Raw genomic sequence first — 24,867 nt, 5'->3', positions numbered from 1 at the left:
TCCCCCTCCACACTGTCGCGGGAGTCATAGGGGTGTGCTGGCTGTAACTGTTTTGTGCCTTTGGGGCTTCTTGAAGGAGGAGATGAACACGTGGATTCAGGCCATCACATCAGCGATCTCTTCAGACAAAATCGAAGTGTCCCCGACCACCCAGAGCACTCCAGCCTCCAGCCGTGCCCAGACCCTGCCTGCCAGTGTCACAATAACCAGCGAGTCCAGCCCTGGCAAGCGGGAGAAAGACAAAGAGAAAGACAAAGAGAAAAGATTCAGCCTTTTTGGTAAAAAGAAGTGAATTCCATCTCCACACACTGCACTTCTCTGACCGTTCCAGTGGAATTCCAGCATGCGAGCTCAGAACCAATACGTTACTCTCTGTGCCTCATGTTCCTCAATGTGATTGAAATTTTTTTATTTATAGAGCGTTTTAAAATAAAAAAAGCCAACAAAAAAAAAAATAATTTAAAGTTACAAATGTATGAGGTGCATTGGGCAGCTTCTGTAGGGAGAGGGAGGACCAGGTTTTGGGAGTTTGTTTTTGTTTGGTTTTTTTTTCTTCTTTTTTTTTTTTTAATGAAGTTAATGTAGATTAGATCTTAATATTTAAACTGTTCCTCAATTTTGTGAGGCTGTCTTGGAAAATAACCCACTCCTAGTGCTATTGGTATGCAAGGCAGCGGTGCTTTCGAATCTGCTGTGCACATGAGAAACCAATGTACAAATTCTCAAAGGCATTCACTTCCAGTTAAGGTTGTTATGTGAATCCTGACTAGTAGAGCCTTCCCCTGCGATTCTAACAGGAATTAAAATGGTAGTGTGTTCTCTTTGCTGTAACAGAGTGCAGGTATGCATTGACTCACAGCCCCAACGTTTAACACCACCTTAAGCATCCCCACATCAAGTACGACAGATAAGAATGTTGGTGTTCGAGATGGATTAACAGGCTGGTACAGTTTTAAATAAGCTGTAATTTCAAATTTATTTCTCTTTTTTTTTTTTTTTTTTCTGAAATACATTATATTGTATGTTTCAGATAATTCTAGTACAAAGTATAATAAGACTAGATGTATAATAAACCCTTTAAAATCATCAATAAGTGTAAAAGTGGAACTGAAGCATTTACTGGAAAAGTAATGTTACTCAAATGGTTACTTGCTTGTCAGCTGCAGCACTGTGTGTTATAATTTTGCTACATTACCTTGCTCTTTGATACATAGTGTGCATTTCTGTCACTGTAACTATTGTAATGAAAAATTTTCATCTTACTGCACAATCAAAAATTACATTTAATAGGAATGAACTTTCAATGACTGGGCCTGTAGTCAAGAGTAGTACTGGAACTGGCTTTCAGTTGTATCGAACTGTACCTCTAGACTTTTACCCTGTCTGTTAAATATATGCGATGTCATTAAATGCTTTTAAAACTAAATATGCTGGGTAAGTTTCTTATTTCATTTCTGACAATGTTAAATCATAATTTTGAAAGAGGATCAAAAATAAAGTTATTTTAAAATGTCATCTCTCCTGTGCACTGAAACTGATGTCTTTAAATGTAATTCCATTATTTTGTGCGGAAGTTCATTCTGAAATAGTTGTTTTCTCTCTTCCCACTTTTCTTTCTCTTCACTTCCCACCTGCCCTCCCTTCTACCCTGCCTCCCAAATTAAGTGCCAAAAATAAAGAGAAAAGGAATTAAATTAGTATTTTGAAAAATATTCTGATATAGATAATTTTTGTGGGAAGTGAAACCAGCAGAGTGGATGGGAGTAAGCACATCAGAGGCTGGGCAATGGAGTTCCCTGAACATTTACCTGATGGAGGTAAAGCTCCATGTTACAGTTGGCAGCAAAAGGACATAATTTTGAGTAAGCATTAGTCTCCAACTTCCCACCCACCTTTTGCTCAAGTGCTTACGTCCTTTCCTTACCTTGGATGCCACCTAGGGAACCATCTAATAGGAATAGCTCTAAGAAGATCCAATATGTTTTAAAGTCAATGAAATGTAAGGAACCCGTGTTTTAATGTATCGTGATTGTTAAAATCCGCTCAAATATTAATTTTGGTAGAAAGCAGATAAACTGCAAACTCACGTGTTTCCATGTGACAGTTTCCTGAACATGTGACCAATACAGTGTCTTAAATTATTTTCATGGAGTGTACAGTGTTCTCTGGGTTTTTCTTGTTTTCCAAAGTTTTTGGATATTAAACAATGGAGTATTCATGTATTCATGCAAGTTTTTACTCTGTAATGTTATGTTGTTCTAATTATTAGTAAAATGTAGGCTAGTATTGTAAATGTAAAATCTAATACATTAGAAAAAGCTGAAGTTTAGCCTTATTAGAGACTATGAAACGATTTTCTGAGTTGATTAATCTGCACAGAGATGTTGATGCCTTACATATGTGTCACTTCAACTGAGCTGGTGCAATTAGCAGTCAGGCAGATGGATCTCGACAACCTGTGGTTGTGGTTCTGTAGTGACTTGGTTGAACATTGCCTTTAGAGTTGTTTCCTTGTTTGTCTCACTCCTTACTGGAAATTGTTCCCAAGAATGACTTGAATAAAAATCCTTTCTGCTTAGGGACTGATTGGAAGTTGCTGAGGAGCAGGAGTGAATCCCAGTAAGCCTTGGAGCCTCAGGGAGCAGTTGCCGGCAGAGAGAGGTCAGAAGAACCTCCCCAGACAGTGTCAGTCAGAGAAGTCAAGTCAGGGCACACATCCGTGTGCCAGGGCAGGAGGGAGAGAAGTGAGGGAATCTCTTGGACCACGTGAAGGGAGGGACTGCTCCTGGAAAATACATGGGGAAGAGGAAACTACAACGGTGGGTGGTAGAAATGGGGCTGAAACAGGAGCAGGATGTCAGTCCCACTGGTGTCACCTGCTCAGAGGTGGCTGTGACACTTTCTGAATTGCACCAGTGACTTTGGCTGGACCGCTGACAGTTGGAATGTTCTGTTCCTCCTGGAGCCACACTGAAGGCTGAGGATTTCTAGTACAGGGTAACACATTACTGCAGCTGTTTTGTACCTAAATTGTGATATTTCCTCTGGAGATACATTGCAGAAGTCATACAGAACCTGAAAATTTTCAAAGAAAATTAATAAAGGCAAACCGCTTCCCAGCTGTGTTGCTTGTCATTGATAAGAACAGGAATTGTCCTGTAGTCAGGTCAGTCTCCTTTTTTCCATCTTGGAGGGACCCTCACATCATATTCTAAGCTGAGGGAAGGTGTCAGAGGGTCCTTCAAATATCCAGGCAAATTGAGCACAATGTGGGGAAAAAACCCAGAACTCTTTAGCCATCAGAATTTAGTATGTGTTGGTGGGAGGGTTTTCTTTTAGATTAATGCCAGTAATCTGTTAATCCATCTGTTCTGCACATGGATATGCTGTGGTAGGGCTGTACTTTGTATGAAAGAAGATTAATGGTAATGGTAAAGGAAAAGAAAGGAATTATTAATCTCTGTCCTGGTGAAATATTGGTTTAGACGTTTTTCCCTTCACCATGGTCTCCTTTCTTATGGTTGAGTTCTCAGACTTTAAATGAGTAAGGTCTTTCCGAGTCTAACTTTGCAATAAATGACTTGCAAGTATGAGAGTTTTGCTACTTTTGGTGGCTGGTTTGTTGTTGTTGTTGTTTTTTGTTTGTTTTGGTTTTTTCCTACCTTTGCTAATCACAGGTGGATGAAGAAATACAAAAACTTAAATCCCAATGAGTTGAAACAAACATTAGTCCTTTTAATTTAAAAAGCATAGTCAGAAAAGCAGGCTGTGCTAAATCCCTGATTAACGTTAAGAATGAAATTACTGGAAGAGGTGGACACCTCATCCCTGTCCAGTGGAGGCCACCCCCTCAGCAAGTGGCTGTGGCGTGTCCGGAGCGCCTGAGGCAGGTGCCGTGCTGTGGAAGGGGGCGCAGGGCTGGCGTGTGCCTCAGCTGCCGTCCCCGGGCTCTGCGGAGCCGCCCGAGCCCCACGTGGGCGCATCCGCAGTATGTCATAATGCAGCACGGCCCGCCCGCAGCCCGAGCGGGACCCGGCTGCCGGGGCCTCGCCCGCGGGGCAGCCCCCAGGACACGAGGCCAGGGACATCAAACGGGCTGCTTGGCATTATAACACCTAATGGAATGAAAGGAAAGCGTTTTGTGCGTCGGTGCCTGCCGGATCCTCCCCTGCTCAGCACCACCCTCCAGCTGATCAGCCTGGTCGTGGTGAACACTACAGCTACAGTGCAGCATGAATACATATTTTTCTGTGTCTGAAATATAATTTATTTTATATTCCAAAGTTAGGAATGTCACACAGTACTCTGTTAGATGAGACGCTTGGGTGGCTCATTACGTTGTAACGGCAAAAATTATTTGGGCCTAACACGAATTTTGTTACAAGTGTGTTGTTGCTACCGCTGTTGTTCTCCTCCCACGCCCAGCTGAGACAAAACTGTCCCTTGCTCACCGAGTGCCGGCATCGTCCACGAGAGGTCACTGTATCCAGGGAAATGCGGAGCTGCGGCGGAGCTGCGGCGGAGCCGCTGCCACCGGAACCGCACACCGAAGGTTATTGGTGCGGTCGAGAGAATTAAGAGCTCGGATCAAAGTTCTCTTCGCTCAGAAAGTCAGATTTCTAAGGAGTTATGTAAACTCGTGGCAAGATTTAGACATGTCTCAGCTGAATTATCGTAGGAGGGAAGTTGAGTCAAGCATGGCAGCCAGGATACAGAAAGGTGAGGAGCTCCACCATCCTTGCTGTGGCAGGAAAATGGGAGATTCTGTGGGAAGATCAAGCTTTCTGCAGTGATTTAAATCGGTCGCTGAAGATCCATGAAGATTTGGCAGAAAGGCAGCCCCCCAGGCTGGATGAAGGCAGGCAGTATCCCGTGAGAGAGGGGGCCTGGGAAACCTTGGGCCGCTGTGTCAGAGTGCAGAGGTGTGATGGGTGGGTTTGATCCATCTGCTGTTTTTGGCTGTCCTGCACAGCTCTGGGACAGCAGCAGAAGCAGTCTGTCATGGCTAGTCAGGACTTCCCCTCCAGGCTGGTTCTGGAAAGAGCTTGGTCTGCCAGGTCTCTCTGAAAAGGGCGTGAGGATAGAAAAGGCTCCATTTTTTCTTTTTTCCTTTTTTCCTAATGCTGTTCTGGCTGGATCCAAGCATTTCATTAATGCAAATCAGTATTTCTGCCCACAAGGAATAAGAGCTCAGAGCCAAGTCCCCTGTTATGATTTTGTAGTTAAATTGTAAAATCATCAAGAGGCATCAGTCAGGATTGGATTAATGTAATGCCATGCAACAAATAAACAGAACTGGATCACAACTCCTGCTTCTGACTCCTCTGACTTCTTAGGGATTTTATATCATTTTAAAAAGTATTTGCAGCTCAAATAAGAGGTATTTTGGCAATTTTGAAATACCAATTAATATGCCATCTCTGTGCATCTGCTGAACATTCATCCATAAAAATATGAGTTATAAAGGCTATTTTGTGGAGCAGAGATCTAGGACATAAGACAGATGTTTCTGGGAGAGAAAACCTCGGTGTTCATTGTTAATCACAGCTCTTGGATATGTACAGAGTGGGCAGGATGTATCACAGAGGATTGGAGTTCATTTGAGATGTGGTGCTTTCTGGCGTCTTCTATACAAGGCTTGCTTCAAAGAAGCAAACCAAACAAAAAACCAACCAATCAAAGAAACAAACAAACAAAAAAAAAAACCAAACAAAAAAACAACCCCAAAGCCCTCAAAAAACACAACAGCAGCAGCAAATTGTCCCTCTGGCAGAGTGGTGACTGTCACTCAGTTACTACTTGTCCAAGACACTACATTAGTTCATTTTTACATTTCATACATAAAATAAAAAAGTAGTAAAGTCACAGGATATGTGTTCCCGGCCAATGGGCTCCTTTCCACAATGAGGAGGAAAATGCTGCTGCTATTGTCAATTTTTATGTCTTTTTAAATTAAGTTCTTCAGTATATTTTAAAACATTCATTTTTACAGTTCTGTGAAATTGGAAGTATATTCAGACTACTCTTTTTTTAAGAAAAATGCCCTTTTTAAACTTAGGTTCACACTTTGTCTTGGTTTGTGTTGTTCCTTCCATTCTCTTTTTGATGCTGAGGGTTCCAGAACCTGGAATTAATACCCAAAAAACAGCCCATGAGAGCATCCAGGATATTTATGTTGTGCTGACAGTGAACATCAGGCTGCAGCATTGACGAACATTCTCAGCAACATGACAGATCCTCATAGGAAAGTAATAGTGCCTTCTTTTTAATTGCAAAGGAAATACACAAAACCTCATGCTTAAATTAATTGAATTAATTCAACCATCATCAAAAATGTACCAAATTCTTGAGAGTACAGATTATAGAAAAATGAATGAAACTGAACTTGTGTTACTCCACATGTTTAAGGTTTTTCTTTGAGGTTTTTATGGGGTGTTCGTTCATGACAAGTGTACTTAATTGTTAAAATAATGATAATAATTTATAATTTTTTCCCAAAACACAGGATATAATTTTTTCCTAAAGGGTTAAATACAAAGTTCAGCTTGACTTTGGTTGCTCACAGAGAAGCGACAGCCACGGCAGCAGAGGCTTGAAACTAGTTTTTAATTTTCATTTGTCCTGGTTGGATAGGTGAAGAGCCTATCTGTCATATTGATTAATTTTATTATGTAAATTAGATTATTAAATTATTGGAAAAAAAAAAAAGCTGTGATCACATGGAAGTTATAAGTTATTCCATTGAATAATACCAGGGTGGGAAAGGAAAGGATGGACCGGTATTGATCCCTTCACTCCCATGACCAGGACAGGACCCGAGGGAACGGCTGGAGTTGTGTCAGAGCATTGGGTTGGAGAGCAGGGAAAAGCTCTTCCCTCAGGTGTCTGGCACTGCCCAAGCTCCCCAGGGAATGGGCACGGCCCCGCGGCTGCCAGAGCTCCAGCAGCGCTTGGTCAGCGCTCTCAGGGACAGGGTGGGATTGTTGGGGTGTCCTGTGCAGGGCTAGGAGCTGGATTGAATGATCCTTGTGCATCCCTTCCAACTCAACAGATCCACGATTCTATGATAAAACAAGGTGCTTGTGGTGAGCAGCTGCTGGGGAGGAGTTAAAAAACGTGAGTGCGAATTTGGTTTTATTTTGTGAGATTTTTGAAGACTATTGCAAACGGGGAAAGAAGAAAGATGGGGTTTGTGCCTAAATCTGCGCGTGCCTTGCGGGGCGGGGCAGGGCTGGGATGTGCCGGGCGTCGCGGAGGGCGCCGCGGTTCCCTCAGGGCCGGGCCCCCTCAGGAGGAAGGGCGGGAAGGGCCGCGCGCTGCCGCCCGCGCGCGCCCCGTGAGGCGGGAAGGCGGCTCCGCCTCGGGGCCGGCGTCGTGCGTGCTCCGGCCGTACCCCCGCCCGCCTGAGGCCGGGCTCCTGCTGGAGGCGGCTCTCGAGGCGCCGGGGTTCGCATTCCCCGAGGACGGGTGTCCCGCTGCCGTGTGCTGGAGTGCTGTCGGCGCCGTGACCCCGTGTGCGAGCGGTGATGGCACGCCGCTTTTCAGCTCGGTCGGTGTGAGGCGTGTTGTGTGGGAAAAGGTACAGGGGTCGTCAGCCTTGGAATTCCCTCTTCCCGTCCGTCTGGCGCTGTGCACTGCAAATGGGTGTTTGGTTCTGCTCCTCGGCATCCTCTTCCCTGCGGTTGTGGCCTTCTAGAGTGAGTTTCTGGAGGGCTGGGTTTGGGCTCCTGTGCAGTGATACTATAAAGCAGTGGATGTCTTACTACCAACAACGTGCAGCAACCAAGCTCGACAGATAATGGTAATATGAATTCTGCTTTAGGAAAAGCAGAAGGCAAGAGAGAAAATGTATTCCTTATAGTATAATTCCAAAGGATGACAATGAAAACAAAAAACAAAAAACAAACAAACAAAAAAAAAAAAAAAAAAAAAAAAAAAAAGGGAAAAAAGGAAAAAAAAGGAAAAAAAAAACCACCAAAACAAAACAACCCAAACAAAACCACAGTCCCCTCTATCTCATGGTGGAGTGTTTTGTGACTGAAAACGGGAATATAAGATTGTCTTAGTTACATAGTTGCTATAGACTCCAAAAGGAGAAAGTTTTCGGTTGCTGGAGGTGAGGAAAAGTGGGCTAATATTCCCATATTTATGCTGGATGTTGTATGGGGGATGATACTGAAAGAGAGAATTTGAGGACTCGGAGCACTGGATCCTGCTGAAAAGCCTCAGAAGCCCCCCAAACCACCCAGAGTGGCCACAGCACCCATCCAAGAGCAGCTCCCCCATCCAAGGAGAACTCCCCCATCCAAGCAGAGCTTCCTCATCCGAGGAGAGCTCCCCTCATCGAACGAGAGCTCCCCATCCAAGCAGAGGTCCCCGGTCCAGGCAGTCCCTTTGCATTTTAAACACACGTGCAACCTGCGGTTCTAGAGCACGGGTTTTGTGTTTTCTTCTCTTCCAGCTCTGGCCCCGAGCGTAGATATGTTAAGAAGAAGAGCGCCCAGGAAGCTTTGTGCAGGAAGCCAAGAAGGTGCAACACGGGAGACACAGCGGGGAGACTTTGGCAGGTGGTGCTGGTGACGCACAGAAGTTACTTTGCCTTCGGAAAGAAAAAAAGCCGGCTCTGCTGCTTATGTAGGTGTGTTTTTGTGCCCCCGAGAAATTGCCCCGGTCGTGCAGCGGCGGAGGAGCGGCGGCGGCTCGTCCTGGCAGCGGCGGCAGCAGATGATGGTGGCGGCGCGGCGGTAGCGCGGCGGCGGCGGCGGCCACATCCCGCATCCGCGGATGCACTGCCCATCCCCATCCCCATCCTCATCCCCGCGCGGAAGGGACACCTGAGGCTTCGGCAGGCGGGCGGGGATCGCCGCCGTTCAGAAGGGGAGAGCGTGCCGGGGGAAGGCGGGCCGGCGCTCGGCTGTGTGTGCCGGTGGGCAGGGGGCTGGTTATCATGGCGGATCGGACGGCTCCGCGCTGCCAGCTCCGGCTGGAGTGGGTGTACGGCTACCGGGGCCACCAGTGCCGCAACAACCTCTACTACACGGCAGGGAAAGAGGTGGTGTACTTCGTGGCTGGAGTCGGCGTGGTTTACAACACCAGGGAGCACAGCCAGAAATTCTTCCTCGGGCACAACGATGATATTATCAGGTAAGGGGGCTGACTTCTCTGGTGGTGGGGTGGGGTGGGGTTTAAAGGGAAGGGAGGAGAATGTAGTGCTGGCAGAATACCCCTTCCTCGCCTCTTACAGCTCGTCTTGTACCTGCCGTTTTGGAGCAGCTCAGATTTATTAGCAGCAATCTCTGCGAGAGCTGAATCTCTAGATACTGTTGACTATCATTATTTTGTAGCAAAGCTTTGAAATATTGCAATAATAACGGAGGGAAGGTTAAGTTTTTCTATTGCACTGCGCCAAAAGCAAAGCACTTCATTTCAGCTCTGGAAAGATCTCAGTGCAACAGTGCTGCAAAATCGTGCTTCCAGTACCTTGATGTTTCCAGAACTGGGACCCCAGCTCATCAATTCTGACCTTGTACAGAAGCCAGGTGTAGCTCTCCTTGCCCTCAGCAAATCCCAGCAGGAGAGTGCCATAAATCTGACAGGTAGCTCAAACGAATCCGGTTTTAATATCCAGAAAATGTAAATCAAAATCAAGTTCAGCTGTTTGCACTCCAGGCAAAAAATCCCAAACATGCTGGTGCAAGATGGCCAGGTCTTGTTCCTCATCTGTCCAGTTCATTGTTCCTTTCTCTCAAATTCTGCCTGAGAAGTGGATTTAATTGATGTTTTTGTCCTACAGAAATGCTGATCTTTTTACTTCACCTCGCAAAATAAAAATGCAGTTACAGTGTTCAAGGTAGTCTTTAAAAAAATCTGTCCAGAATACAGAAATTTACATCAGTAAAATAGAAAATTAATGTAGCTACTACTTGATGAGAGAAATCTGATCCTAGAATATCCTCAAGAAGGATGTTGCCTGGTGATGCCACTCCTCTGAGCACAGCTATCTGCTGCCCTCCCTGTTCACCCAGTTCAGCATGAATGAAGTGTTTCCTGGATGATGTGAAACCAGAACAGTCCCAGGTGACTCATGGTGTGGGAGTGCTGTGGAAGCATCTGATGAAGCCAGAGTTTTGACACTCCATAACCAAACCACACAATTGTCACATAATCCTTGTTTGCAGAAAGCCATCCACTTTTCCCAGGAAGAGCTTTTGGCTGCTGTGTATCCTCGTAGCAGCCTTCTCCCCCTCTCTAGGATGCATCAAAGCAGCAGCATTTCATCAAATACAGTGCATGTGCATCAAAGTTTATTTTGGTTCCAAAGGTATTATCAGCTCCAAAAGGCTGCTGAAAATAGACACTGGGTTGCTCAGAGAAGAGTCAGTATTTTAGAGACATCTGCAGGATCATGAAATGAAAAGTTTTGCTTGTTGTATGGACATAAAATTTGAACCTCTTTGGTACAGGAAGTGTAATCCATGTAGAGAGTTGTGTACTTCTGTGCTTATGTTTGAATCGTTATTATAATACCTGACAGTGCCTCCCTCCCCAAACCAAATGTATTGTACAGCTTCTGTACCCTTTACTTTAAGACCTGTCACATTAGGAGTCTGCTTTTGGCAGTGTCATGCTTAGAAGATGCAACTGGGATAGAAGGAATGAATGTCTCACATTTGTACTTTGACACAGCTTCTGCCTATTGGGCTCTTTAAAGGAAGCTAGAAACATGTGTTCAAAGTAGTTGTGTCTTGAGGGACGTGCTGAATGTCCAAGTCATGCTTTGGAAAGATGGGTTTTGTTTCTGATCTGGAACACCATCAGAATTCTGGTGGAAAACTCCAGTTTCCACAAAGGATGAAACTTCTGTGTCCAGAAGGCATGAGCAGACGCCAAGCAACAGTACATCTCAGCTCTTAGTGGCCAAGAACTGTTGCTGTCACCACATGGGGTTTAAGGAAGGACAGACTACCCAGAATACTGCTGGAATATTCTGTTGTTTGCACCACCATATAGGTGGTTGCCTCCTTTGCCACTGGTGCAGTTCCTACTGACGTAATATCCCATCACTGTAAGCACTTTAAAGTAGATGATGCCTTGTGTGGTCATCACTGATATGACTAATAACTGTGGGAATTTAAATTCTCACATTTTAAGCTTCACAGCTCTCATCCATTTGAGATGAATGGATGAATGTACTTATCCAATTTTTCTGGGTTTGTCAGGATTTACTTGCTTGAGACCAGCTTCTAAACAGCAGGGTGTGAATTTGCAGTCCAACAGGTTGTAATTTCTAAAGAGGTTGAAACACTGTTTAAAAAAGAAAACTTGGATTTTGGAAAATACTGTGAATCACTGTGACTGGGAGACCTTCAAGTGGGAAGATCTCCTGCTTCCAAGGACTGCTGTTATGTCCTTCTGTGATTTTTTTTTGTGAATGCTGTTTTGTTGAATGCTGTTTTGTTGTTCTGATTCTCAGAAGTAATATTGTGTGTTACCTTGAAGTGTTTATTGAAGTCATGAAAGGGGATATTTGTCCTTGGTGAAAAGGGCAGGTGTGTATGTTTAATATGCTCTCCAAGATTAATAGTTCTATCTCTTGTTTTGCATCAAGATAATGCAGCTGGACATAATTTACGTTGGGCTAAAGCAGACCAGAAAGTATTGAATTAAATTTTATTGTATTGGAGAAATGACTTTTTTTCCAAGATTCACATTTGAAAGGCGAGTTCTGTCTATACAAGAACTGAATATTCTGCACTCAGCTAATAAGGTCGATGTTCTGAGCATGGAATTGTCCTGTTTTCTGTGTGAAGCCACCACCAGGTGCTGTGCTTCCAGCGCTTCCTCCTTTAACTTCAGGAGGAAATGAGGTCCTGAACCACCAATTTAACCTTTAAATGAGCCCTGCTTTGCAGAGGAGTTTGTGAGTAACCCCCAGAGCATTAGCTTTGACAGTAATTGAAAACTTTCAAAAGAACAGGTTTCCTTACTTTAATTTTGTGCATTACTTGTACAACAGTGATCAGTTAAATCAATCATTGTTTTTCTCTCAATTAAATCTTGAATGGAGACAGTTCTTTCCTATAATTTTTCTGCAATTTGTGCATGTAAAAGCCACAGCAAACTACAAAAATAAAAATATAACCCATTGAGATACTTCTCACTATCACTTAAAAATACAACTGATTTTATCTGTTTCTGCAGAAGTCATTTGTGAGCAGAGATTCCTAAGCCTGAGAAATTTTTCCTATGGTGTAGTGACAAAGTTATTTCTCCCTGTTTTTGAGTTCCAAGAATTTCTGCAGTATGGAACAGTTGTCCTGAATATGTTGTTACACACCCTGTTTCTTGTGGAATCTGATATTTTGTATGTTATGCACTTACAAAAGCAGTTTTGCATCCTGACTGCCTCCATGCCAGTCTCCTGTGAGGCAGCAAGCCTGCTCCCTCTCCCAGGTCTCTGTACTACCTGCAAAGCCCTGCTGTTATCCATGGATTCCAGAGCTGTTGTTTATGTAAGGCTGCTCACAGTGTACCAGCAGTGTCGGATTTATCAGAATATTGCTCTGAGTGTGCTGGGGGGATGCCACTGTGCTGACAGATTGAGATTAAAACCACGGCCATGCCAGCGGGGATGGGATTTTCTGGGCTGCGGGAGCCACTGGAGGCCGGGCTTGTTCTCCACAAGGGTCCTTTCAGGAGATAGGATGTGTGTCAGGATGTGGATTTCTTGTCTTGCTGCTGTGGGGAAAAAAGGAGTAATATGCTTTAAGCAATGTTGTGTATTGCTGACCACAGTAAATACAATTTTAGAATTAGTAAATTGATGGCAGAGCTATGCAATCAAAAGCTCAGAGCCAGAAGATCTGAATTGTACTTTAATATTTTTTATTTAAAATTATGTGTTATAATATTTCTTTTTATAGGGTTATGCTTATTTGAAGGGATCTAAATATTTTAAGGGATCTAAAATACTTTAAATTTCTGTTCAGTTGCCACCATTTGGAAGGCGACAGCAGGTGTTGGTTGTAGAGTGGTGTTCAGGTTACTGTGGTTCTTGTTTATCATCAGTGCATGGGAGCTGCACTGTCTGCATCTTGGGCTAACCCTGGACTTCAGACACCCGAGGTGATCCCACAGGACTGCTGAGATTCAGTCACCTAAATGAGAGATTTTAGGAGAGATTTTCAACAACAGAAATTCCAGCCCTGTTTCTTACGTGGATGCTACACCAGTGTGTCCACCAAGCCATCCAAACTTAACAGACATGGCACACCTGGGGAGAAGCAGGGTTTTGGGAACTGTTTTGAGGCAGCAAGTTGTTAAATTAGTTTTGTATGAAAGGAATTAGTTCCCCATAAAAACTCCTCTAATCAGATTGTTGCCTTCTTTGCTTTCAGTGCTGGAAAATCCTGTTTATTCCATGAAGTTCCAGTGGCCTCTTTTGCCTCTACTCGAGTGCTGTGCTACACTTAGATTTGAAGTCTTTATCAGGGTGTGACCTGATATAAATTGGTTTCTTAAATATCTGTATTAATGCATCAGATGTGTTGTAATATACAGTTACAGTATCTTATTGAAAGTGATTTAGAAATGCTTAGATCAGTTAAAAGTGGAGAGAAACTCAGCAGGCATTTGTCACTATATGTTGATGAGAATGGTCATCATTTAACCACAGTCTTCAACCAGAGCAGTCTAAACCTAATTTTTTAATACATTGTTTTACATTTCCTATGTGTTAAGTCTCTGCAATTTTTTTACTTATTTTATTTCAACTTGATTTCAGATGGCCAGGAGTCATGATGGTCAGGTAGTTGTGTGTAATCACTCTTTACCCAGGATGAAAACTCACAGAAAATGTTTTCATGTGAGTTAACTTGATTTCAAATTTAAAAAAAAAAAAAAAAAAAAATCTACAGCTCCAAGTATTGGAATGCTTCAGTGTGAAAGTAGGAGGGGATTTGAGGTCTGTAAAAAGGTCGTCTGCTGACTTGCCAACTGCTCAGGTTTTTGGGAACCTCAGTAAAGAGCAAAAATGCCTCCTTTTCTTCCCACCTAAAGACTGTTCTTTGGAACATCAGCTTCTTTTTCATGAGGTGCATTTCTACCCCAGGAACATTTAGTTGTCTGTGTTGGCTGTCCAAGAGACACATTGAATTTAAGTTCCCCTTCAGAAGTGGTATTTATAAAGGCCTGGGAACAGACCTCTAAAGCTTTAGGGAGGCCTGATCATAAGTCTGAGTGTATGTTTATGCCAAGCTTCTTTAAGTGTTCCAGCAGCACAATGAACCTCGGTGTGCTTAACATTATTGCTGGAACTTCTGTGGGTACTGGTGAAGTTTGTTCTTTCTTCTCTGACAGATGGATGGCAATACACTAAAATGATGGTAATTAAAACAGAACATAAAATAAAGGCTACTCTCAGAGTGATACAGCAGCCCTGTTATTTTGGCTGCCTAACACTCTTTGTTGCAAAAGATTTTACTGGATTTTTTAGAGGGAATTTTTTATTTTATTTTAGCAGACTTGAATGTTCAAGGCATAACCCTACATGAAAATTACTGACTGGCACTGCAGTTTATATGTAGTCATACTAATATTGATGCCTCCACATGAAAATTTGGCATCTATTCATGCCAAACGTCTGCTTTCTCGTCCTCAGAAACTGTCTTCCACATGCAGAGATAAATATTGAAAGTATAATTTACTGTGGTAGTGACCTATTACTTGCAAATATTAATTGCAAAATAATCGTTTTGGGCAAGATAAGCCATACTTTTGAAGAAGAATTTTCTGGGTTTTTTTAAAGAGATGTTGTTTATTTTAGAAATTAACTGTAGTAAAAAAGACAAAATACACCCTCAGTTTTTTACAGCTCTACCTGCAGTTAAGGCTGGAATCCTTTTGCTTTCACCCTAACTAGGCAGACCATGCCTCCTTCTTTCTATCCTAAGAGCTCTTCAACTGGAGGTTAGTCACAGTCAGCTGCTGTCTGACCAGAAAAAGTGTTAAATGTAAATTTCTTTAACTTTTCCTTTCATCTCTCTAGTGTTTGAGCACTATTTGTAAGGTACTTAAAGGACCTTTTGGCTTCTCCCAATGCTGGACTCTATGATAAGGTAAAAGTTGAGCTTTCTCTGTGGCAACAGATCAGAGATGATGCCACCGGGACCTGCTCTCTGGCTGTGGTCACACTGGTGCTGAACACATACAACTGTGGCTGCACTTAAATGAGATTTTAGCAGTAGGTCTGCAGCAGGTTCCTGATCCTTCTAGGATTCTGAGGGATTCTCATCTGTTAAGAAATTATTTATTAAAAAAACAAAATTGAAATGCTGTTCAGTTAAACTGCTCTTTCTTAATGGCTGTAAAACAAGTTTATAATATACAGTTGTGTTCCTGATTCAAGGTCTTGTGCAGATGCAGTGATTGTTGCATACGTGCTGGCCTTTTACTTCCACAGGAGGTTTGAGTTTTTTAAAATATGTGGAATGTGGGAGTGGCCACAAGTGTCTAAAAGCATGTTATATTGACTCTTTTTGAAAGCTGTCTTTAGTTGAAAGAGCTATTTTAAAGCTTTTGCTTGTCAGACTGAAGAAGTTTGTGTGGCTCTCTCTGGAATCTCAAGCTGCTTTAGGATGGGCATCTCTGTGCTGCATTCCTTATAATGCAGTCCCTCCTTCCTAAGAGGGGAATAATGTAACTGCCTTTCCCTGGGGAGTTCTCTTTGTGGTTTGGTGGGTGTGTGGCTGTGGCCTTGCAGTGAACTGTCCCTCTGCTATCACCTGCCCTGCTTGGGCTGGCTGCGAGGGTCTAACCCAGAGTTACTGTTTCCAGACATGCCCCAGGCTCTGCCTTGGGTGGCCCTTTTACAGCTTAATACTGGAACCAAGTTTTAAAGAATTGCACCTGGGCTATGGGGTTGCAGAAAAGAGAATTTTACAAAAAATACTTAGAACAAGTAGCCCACTCCAATCCCTGACAGGAATACTGCTGTATCTTCTTAGCTGCACATAGGGTTAACATAACTCTGTGGGTCTGGCAGATTTCATTAATTGTGGCCCTAAGTAATAATTCATTGGGCATTTGCAAAAGATGCACAACAGAGCACTGTGACCTTCCATATGCACTCCCATTCTCTTCTTTGAGACTTGATGAGATTTTTGATTGCTTAATGTTGTTAAATAATGGTGGTAAAGAAATGCTACTTTCCCCTTTTCCTTTTCCTTTTCCTTTTCCTTTTCCTTTTCCTTTTCCTTTTCCTTTTCCTTCCCCTTCCCCTTCCCCTTCCCCTTCCCCTTCCCCTTCTTTTCCTCCTCCTTTTATTTCCCACACTGCATCCTTTAATCAGTTGGTTTCTGTATTACAGATCATGCCATTCAGAATGCAATCAAAATTTTGGGAGCCTTCTTTTGGATATGGGACTCTTTGGAATATAGAGTTTGTGATATAATTGTATCACAGATCTCGAAATAAATATTTCAAATTAATTTCAAATGAAAATTTGACATTTTGTATTGTGGCAGAAAAATTTGGCAAAGAATAAATTAAGAGAGCTAATTCCCATTATTTCTCTGCCATTAAGTGGAGGAAGAACACATTTTTTAAAGAAATCTACACATCTGTTTTAGGCTCATCTCTCTTCCATCATATCTCCTCTCTGACAAGGACAGTTCAGATTATTAAAAATTCTTCTTATATCCTTTTAAGTTATCCTTATATCCTTTTTAAAATCACTTTTCATAAATTCAGGTCCTCCCTGGCAGAACACTAATAGTTTTGTGAAAATAGCAATTTTTATAAATAATTTCAATCTTAAGAAAATAGATATAAAATAATTTCTTAATTTGAAATACAATTTAGCCAAGAACATAGAGTTTTGAGGGCTTCATGTTATTTGTTAGTTTTATTTTCATATTTAGTTTTCCCATGGCTTCTATCAGATTTTCAGATTTAAATTTTTTCTCCTTTAAGGAGATTGATTTCATGGAGAGGGAAATAAAATACAGCATGAAAAATACCATTTTAGTTTTGTTTGAAGAATGAGCAGAGTGCAGATACATAAAGGAGCCCTCACACTGGCTCTTGGCTGCTCCCTTCCCAGGGAGAGCCTGTGCATTGTAATTCTTACTTTAGGTTTATACTGAAGAATTAGCTGTGATCTATCTTTTTGTTTTATCTGGCATGGGTGAAAAAAAATGAAGGGAAAAGGATATTTTCCTCAGGAAAACTGCAAGAGAATAGAAAAGCAAGTAGATATCTGAACTGTTATCAAGGACATGTGAAGCCTCCTTTAATAACTTGTAATTTTTAATGCTCTGAAAAAATTTAGGATCTTCAGTCAGTGATGCAGAGACCTGTTTCTCTGTCCCTGCACACAACCAAGTGTGTTGCTATTTCTTACTCCTGGCTGTCTGCCATGGTATGGTTAAATCTGGAAGTCTGCTCAACCCTGCTGAATGCACTTGATTACCAGATTTTATTGGAACAGCACCACCCGCATCTTACCCTGGGCTTGTGCTCCAAGATTCTGCTCAGCCACAGCCTCCGGTGCCATAGGAGCCATCAGCAGAGCCCACCCTCCATGTGGCAGGGCAGAGGGCACTGCTCCGTGTGCTGAGGCAGAGGGAAGCACAGAGGATGGGATAAGACGTGGTGTATTCTCCACACGAGCCTGGCAGCTGTGGCTGAAGCCTGCTCTCTCTCCTACTGGGAAGGGGAAGGCAAAACCCCCTGTAACATCCCTGATACCATAAGCTAGAGAAAAACCCCAAGTATTAGCAAATGACAAGCAGTAAACCAGATTATAACTGCCTGAAGCTACATGCTGCCAGGCAGTTACATAATGGCACGAAATTCTTCAGCCTCCACTGCAGCACTGAGCCTAAAATACAGCAGAAAGGGCTCTGATGAACCCAGCTCTCCAAGGTTCCATTGAAAGCACAACTCCAGGTTCCCAATCTCTGCTATGAAGAGTGGGCTGAGAAACCAAGAGAAAAAGAGAAATAATAGTAATAGCAAGAAAATTAGTCACAGTGCTTACATAAAGACATAGAAAGGCACAATTCCATGTTTGTTTATATAACTCCTGGTATTAGTCTCACAAAACGGAAGTTTAAAAGGCATTCTTTGGATCATGGTAATCTCCCTTAAATACAGCATGTTATGAAATTTGGTGGTGTCATAACTTCACACCTGCTCTTTCCTGTTTATGTCTGTGACTGGCTGCACATCCATTAAAACACAGGTAAAATTAATAACTGGTTGGATAATTAATCATCTTAAATTGGATTAAAAGACGTGTTTTGAATAATAGGGAGGGTCCTATATTCTAAGGGTGCCTAGTGCAGCTGGTTCTGTGGAAGGACAGATAAGCTGAAGTGGTTTGTGAGCATCTTTTCAAAATGTCTGATGAATCTTTCAGCGGAACAGGAAGGTTGGTGAACTCCCAATGACACTTTGCTTCTTCAGAAATTTAATACTGAAAGTTTTACTATGGAAAACATTAACAACATGGCATAACTTTCCATTTGAAACTTGCTGTATTTACATTTGATAAGAGTTCATTTTGAACTGACTGTAAAGCAGTCCCATAAACATGACACGTTACTGTTGAGTTGGATTTGGATGTGGCCTGTGGGCTTTGAACAGCGTGTCAGGTATTTGTGTGGTTTCTTTCCATTGTCTGGCTGTGGTGCTCCTTCAGACCTCAAGGTTCAGGAACTGAGCTTATTCCACGTGCAAGGGCAGCTTTCCTCAAACCTCTATCCAGTTGCCTAAAATAAGACAAAATAGAGGTTCTGAACCTTTTCCCTTCATGTTTTTCTCCAGCTATCCACTTTGTAGCCAGCACAGAAGGGAAGTTATCTGATTCAGAGAACTTGCTAAATTCCCAGACGCTGTCCTCACTTTTTTCTATTTCTCTTCCCTTTCTGTGGAGTTACCACAGACACAATTTTGCTTTCCAGCCATGGTGATGACTCCGTGGGCACTGCCTTATGAGTGAACATATGAATTGCTCTGTTACACAGATGGATCATTTTAAAAGTTTGGAAGTAAACTAATCTTCCATGTCTAAAATTTCTAGAAAATACTTGAATTTCCAGGGCTTGTTTGAGTGCTTTGATGGGAACCAGGGTGCGGTTCTTTAACTTTCCAGAGCCCGGTGGATACACGAATGTGACTAGGCATGTGAGGAAGTCTTAGATCTGCAAGGGAGATGGGCAACAGCTATTTATTTTTGTAAAGGCCTTTTTTAAGAATATTGTAAATCTGAACAGAGAGCCTTGTTCTCTGAGAGCTGGCGTTATGTGAGATAAAATATGATTTTCCTGTAAGGGAGCTGAGAAGCAGCATGCATTTGTCTGAGCAAGGAATATTTTGGCACTTGTGTCTACATCAGTATAACTTCACAACTGTATTTTCGTTGCCTGTTGGACCAGGTGAAGGATCATAAAATAATTTAAATTAGGAATAACCATATTTTTGTGTTTCAACTGAGGACAGACTATATGAGGTATGAATACACTGCTGTTCAATAAGTCAGCTCTTCAGAATGCCCTATTTCTTGCTGGATTAAATAGTTACTTGAATGTGTATTGCATATCATATTTTCCCCATGGTATCTGCTATTTTTCATTTCCAATCTGTGGGACTCCCCACTGCTTAGGGGTAAATGTTCTTTTACCTTGTCATTTAGTTTGGTAGGAGTTACTTTATACAGGATGACAGTTAGTGCACTGCACACATTTTTTTTCTGCTTTCTTCCTCCCTATAGATACAACAATTTTTATCAGCCTGAGCCCCTCAAAACTGAACATCTGCTGCAGCTGTCACAGGCTGCTGCTATCAACAGAGCTGGAGTTTCTGTGATCCACCTCAGCCATTGTCAGGATTGTGTTCTGGGTTTTTACACGTATGTACACACACAAATGCATATGAATAGTGTGTATATATATATATATATATATATATATATATATATATATACACTATTATATAATTATGCAGTATTATATAATGCATAAATATAAAAACTTGATATTTTTGGCTTTCAAATAAATTGTTGACTAAATGTCATCACACAATTACCCCTTTCACTTCCCTCTTTTCTGTGCTGGAGGACGCAGTGGGGACTGATGTCCCTTAATTCCATTTATGAATTGACTGCTTTTAATCCTGGACTTGTTAAGCAGTTGGGACTATGTAGAAGTGTTCAATATTGGCACATCTAAGCTTTTTCTGACTGCTGGCAGAAATTTAGGCTCCTAGGAAATGTTTCCAGTAAAAAAAAAAATCTCTTGCATTGTGACAGGAGGGGTTTTTCCCTCTAGTATGTGACAGAAATTTAAAAAAGAAAAAAAAAAAGGTGAGAGTCACCAAAAAAAGCAATTGCCACAACTATGGTTTCTTCTTTGGGGCTTGGGCTGTGCCTTTAGCACAACATGCCCAAATATGTTAAAGCAGAAGAGTTTCACTGTACGTCAGCATGAATTTAAGGCATCAGACATTGCTTTCTGCTCAGAAGGTCCTGGGGATTTTTAGCTCTTCATTTCTCTCTTCTGAAGATAGACGGTGGCATTTCAAATGTCATTTTCAGTTATGTCCTGCACTGGTTATTCCTGTGGGAATGTTAGCATACTGTTTCTAACATGTTGGATTTCAGTTTTTCTCCTGGCTCCCTCAAGTCAGTGAGGTGGAACTGCTTTACTGGTACCTCTGGCATCCACCCTCACAAAGGGGAAAATTCCAATGGAACGACAGCTCGAGTAGGTTGGTCTCCTGTTTCTTTCTTGGATTACTCACGGATGTGGGGCTTCCCAGACTTGGTTGTTCATACAGCATGCAACACATTCCACCTATCTTACCTTGAACATGTAAGCATGTGGTTTTGATCAGCTCTTTCAGAAACCAGCAAAAGCCCTGAGGAATCTGATTCATAGAAAAATTTGGCAGCATATCATACATTCTGAACATAAAGTTCATTTTTCTTAACATAAGTGATTTTTCTTAATTAGAATCCTCATTTATATTTTAGATTATGCTTTGTTTGACTGAATATTTTTTCTTTTTTTCTCAAATTAATTTTATTTATATTTCTTACATTGTTGTAACAAGAAGGCCCAGCTGACAGAGTGAATAAAGATGAGTACTTCTCACCAGCCTTCAGGGAGATGACTTCAGAGTTATCAACTAAACTCCCACTCAGCGGCTGGAATCTGCTCTTCATCATGACCCCACAGTCACCCCCCTAAAGGCTGCCTCAGTCTCTCTAACTCTGAGGCATTCTTGGACTAATATATGGGAAGTTTCCTTGCTGTCTTATTTTCTCTTCGTTCTGTTCTTGCATCCTTTTTTGTTTGTTTGCTTGTTCCATTCTCACCCTTCTGCGTAAAAATCCATGTTTATGTTGTGGCTCTTCCCCTGAGTGGCTGAGGCCAATTCAATTCATCAGTGGAGGTGTTTGTACTGAAGAAGGGGCTGGATTGTTCCCAAAACACTCACCTGAAACCTAAGAGAGACCAACCAGCTATTTCCACCTGCCTGGGAGGAACTGGGACTCAAATGTATTACCTGTAAAGTCATTAAATGAAAACCTACAAAGGCTCCTCTTCCTAAACCTATATCTCAAAGTGAAGGAGGTTTTAAAATGAGGAATTGTTGGAAAAAAGATGCCAATCTCCAGGTTTTATGGGGGATTTTTTAACTGTACCTGGAGGTTGTAAAATACTGATAATGGGTGACATGCTGTTTGACCTGGTCTGGATAGTTTAGAAAAAGTTAAACAATTCAGTGACCCTGATTTCCAGCCAAATAAGATAACTTGAATGTTATGACACAGAAGTGCAATAATTTCAGTAATTTTCTAAATAAATGAAAAAGTTACTATTATCTAATACCATGTTAAACAAAGCAATATTTTTTAAGGTGTGTTCTAGTCACATTATGAATCTCATTTCCAAAGTAAAAGTGCAAACATTTTTAGATATGTTTTTGGCTTTGTTATAAGATCATAAAAGCCAAAGTATATAATTTTACTATTTTAATATTTAGATAATGAATGTAGAATAAAGCTTTGGCTTTCAGTCTTTTTTTCCTAGTTCTGAGATTATTGCAGATATTTTTTTACTTATTCCAGCTGCCTGCAGAATACAAAAATAAAAGTAAATGTATGCAAAATGCGCTGCTTCAACTAACATGCATTAAAATTCTGGTTGTTTCTCAACTTGTCTGATATTTTTGCAAGAGAGAGCAGAATGTAGATAATGTGTCCCACATCAGTCATCTCTATTAATCTTTTGCTTTCAGAAATACAAATCTGATCAGAAAATACTGACAGATGTAATTTCAGCTGAGCTGCAAGTGTATCAGCACTGCAGAGTGTAATATAGATAATTTAAACCAGCAAACTTAGGTACTACTGGCATGGAACTCTCCTCAGTTTTATTCTTCCTTCTATGGCAAATCTGGGAATTCCTCCAATGCACCATTACCTAAATTAATTCTGCTTCCCATTTGATCTGTTTGCCTATACTGGGAGCACAACAAAAGATCTGAATCCCCAAATCAGCTCAGAAGCTGGTTTGCAGTACAAAATTCTAATAACAATACCCTGGGGTGTGTCCCACAGATCCTGGGCAGTAACTTGAGTTAGCTGAATTTATTGTGTTCAAATCCTACATTTTAATATACACTTAAAATATTATGATTGTGGAAACAACTCTGGGGAAAACAGCATTTTGATTTATTTCACTTTAGTAGTTGTAGCGGAGACAGGGGATATCTGAAGCACTTGGCATGTTGGTATTAACTCCTGGTGTTTGGACTCTGTAGAGTAAGATTTTCTATTGTAGGAGTCTAAGAAGTAATTTGATTTTCTAGTCCTGATGAATTATAGCTTCTCATCTGAAAGCACTGCTTATATCCATGAGTCTCAAAAAATACATATCTAGAGCTTGCACAGCCTTTGTGAGATTCCAGAAGGCAAAGGAATATTTTACTTTTGCTTGTGAAATTATTATTCACGTTTACATTTGAAGCTGCTTCTTTCTTTTACTTCATTAGACAGTGGATTGATAGAATAATAAAAGGGGCTTTCTAACTCAGGCAGCCTGCTTTTGTATGGCACTCCAGACTGGGGTGAACTTTATTTTCTAAGTAACTAATAAAGTAATTCCCTTATTTTCTCTGTAGTTTAATATATTTTTAAAATAAAAGCAGATAAAATATTTACAAAACACTGCAGTACATGAATTAGAGGAAATATTCAACAACATCACAGGAAAATACTAAGTGTTAAAAATAAATTAAAAGTGGAACAATTAAAACATTTTAAATTGAATTTCTGCCTTTCACTAGATACAGATATAACTTCTTTAATTCACAGACTTTTGGGGTTTTACACAAAGGGTAACAGTTTCCTGCTATTTTAGTAATTTCTCCAAAGAAAAACTCAGCAATATTTATATGTCCTGAGTGAAGGAAGGTGTGTCTTGATGGTGATTTTTGTAACACATGTGAGTTGAGAGTATTTAGGTGTATTTTCACAAGTGGAGCAAAATACACACTATCCTTCAGTGTGAGCAGCAGAGTTTTGGACACATTTCAAATATCTGCAGGCAGTGCTGTGAGCCAAGCTTCCATTAAAAGTGTGTCCTTTGCTTACTTGTGACTAATAAGGATTTTCTTTCAGTATAAAGCTTCAAAATGAGCTTCCTTTCTCTAGACATTTAGAAACCTCCACTCAGCCAAGCAAACACCTCAGATCCATGAGATGTTTAGTGTAACATCCCTGCCTTAGACATCAGAGATACCATGGGGAAAAAGACTTGGCTGGAGAATGAATTTTGTGGTATCAATTTCATGTGGACTTGAGTCTTCGCTTTTGTTCTGATAAAGAGCAGCTCTGTCCTGTGGAATTTTCTGTTGTCTGCCACCTATTAAGCACAGATTGTTCTCAGGTGAGTGTTTCACCTGAATTTAATCAGCAGAATTTGGGAATAACTGAACTAACCCAAACAATGAGCAATGAAATTCCCTGCACCTGGGCTTGCCAGGCCCTCATTTGTAACAAACCGGGGTTAGCTGGAATGGGGAGGGAGCAGGAGGTTATGTAAAGGGTTCATTTGTTAAACTGCCCTCTTCAAAGCTGCTCTGGACCCTTGGTGAGTGCTTCTTTGACTTCTTTAGGCTTTTTAAAACAACCAAAGAACCAGACTAGCAAAGCTTGTGGTAGAAAGGAGAGAAAGCTAAAAGGGAAGCAGTGAGAAATTCTAATCAGCATTAAATTGTGAGTGGGTTGCTTTGGTGTTTTCCTGTTTATCTTTCTGGGGTTTTTGTCCAGAGTATTGGTATGCCATTGGTGAATCATTTGTTGGTTTTGCCGTGGTGCTGCATAACTCTCTCATCAGCAGGACAGCAGAATATGGTGAAATCAAGGTGTTGGTGTCAATCTATAATTGTTCTGTGTGTTGGCTCTAAAAGCAATGGTACTTAGCTGCTTTTTGTTTAATAATAGGCTATAGCTGGGTAAGGTCTTGCAGCTAGAATAGGCTCTGGGAAACCAGGTAAATTCTGTTATCTGAGGAGTTTAAGAGAAGTTTAGTTTAATCTGTCTCACACAAAATAGACATTTGATACTTAGAATCTTCAGGCCATGTCATACAATGTAAAGCAAGGTAACAAAAGTCACACTTATTTTAGTAAGTGCCCTTCTCAAAAAAAAAAAAACCAAAACAAACTGTTTTGTGGATAATTGCAGAGAAACCTTTCTTGTCTGAATTGTTAGAAAAAATGAACATGGATTTATAATAAGCATTTGTTATAAACAGCGTTTGAATTTTTAGGAGTAGTGTTTGTATTTGTGTTCTG

General features: G+C 41.4%; 2 protein-coding genes across 8 annotated transcripts in view; both read left to right on the top strand.

Annotated features, from left to right (window-relative positions):
• The window catches only part of SPTBN1 (spectrin beta, non-erythrocytic 1), a 117,831-nt gene extending 116,405 nt beyond the window's left edge, over positions 1–1,426 (top strand). For all 6 annotated transcript variants that reach the window (XM_053972596.1, XM_053972595.1, XM_053972597.1 and 3 more), the window contains one exon: positions 77–1,426. In XM_053972596.1, coding sequence (XP_053828571.1) covers positions 77–292 — 216 coding nt within the window. In that variant the 3' untranslated portion in view covers positions 293–1,426. The remainder of the gene's footprint in view (positions 1–76) is intronic.
• Positions 1,427–8,932: 7,506 nt separating this feature from the next.
• The window catches only part of EML6 (EMAP like 6), an 87,956-nt gene continuing 72,021 nt past the window's right edge, over positions 8,933–24,867 (top strand). For both annotated transcript variants that reach the window (XM_053972601.1, XM_053972600.1), the window contains exon 1: positions 8,933–9,144. In XM_053972601.1, the coding sequence (XP_053828576.1) occupies positions 8,948–9,144 (197 nt within the window). In that variant the 5' untranslated portion in view covers positions 8,933–8,947. The remainder of the gene's footprint in view (positions 9,145–24,867) is intronic.

This window comes from Vidua macroura, chromosome 3 (assembly GCF_024509145.1).
Source record: "Vidua macroura isolate BioBank_ID:100142 chromosome 3, ASM2450914v1, whole genome shotgun sequence".
Lineage (NCBI taxonomy): Eukaryota > Metazoa > Chordata > Aves > Passeriformes > Viduidae > Vidua > Vidua macroura.
The sequence above is the reverse complement of the archived record's forward strand: the minus strand, read 5'-3'. Positions and strand labels throughout refer to the sequence as shown.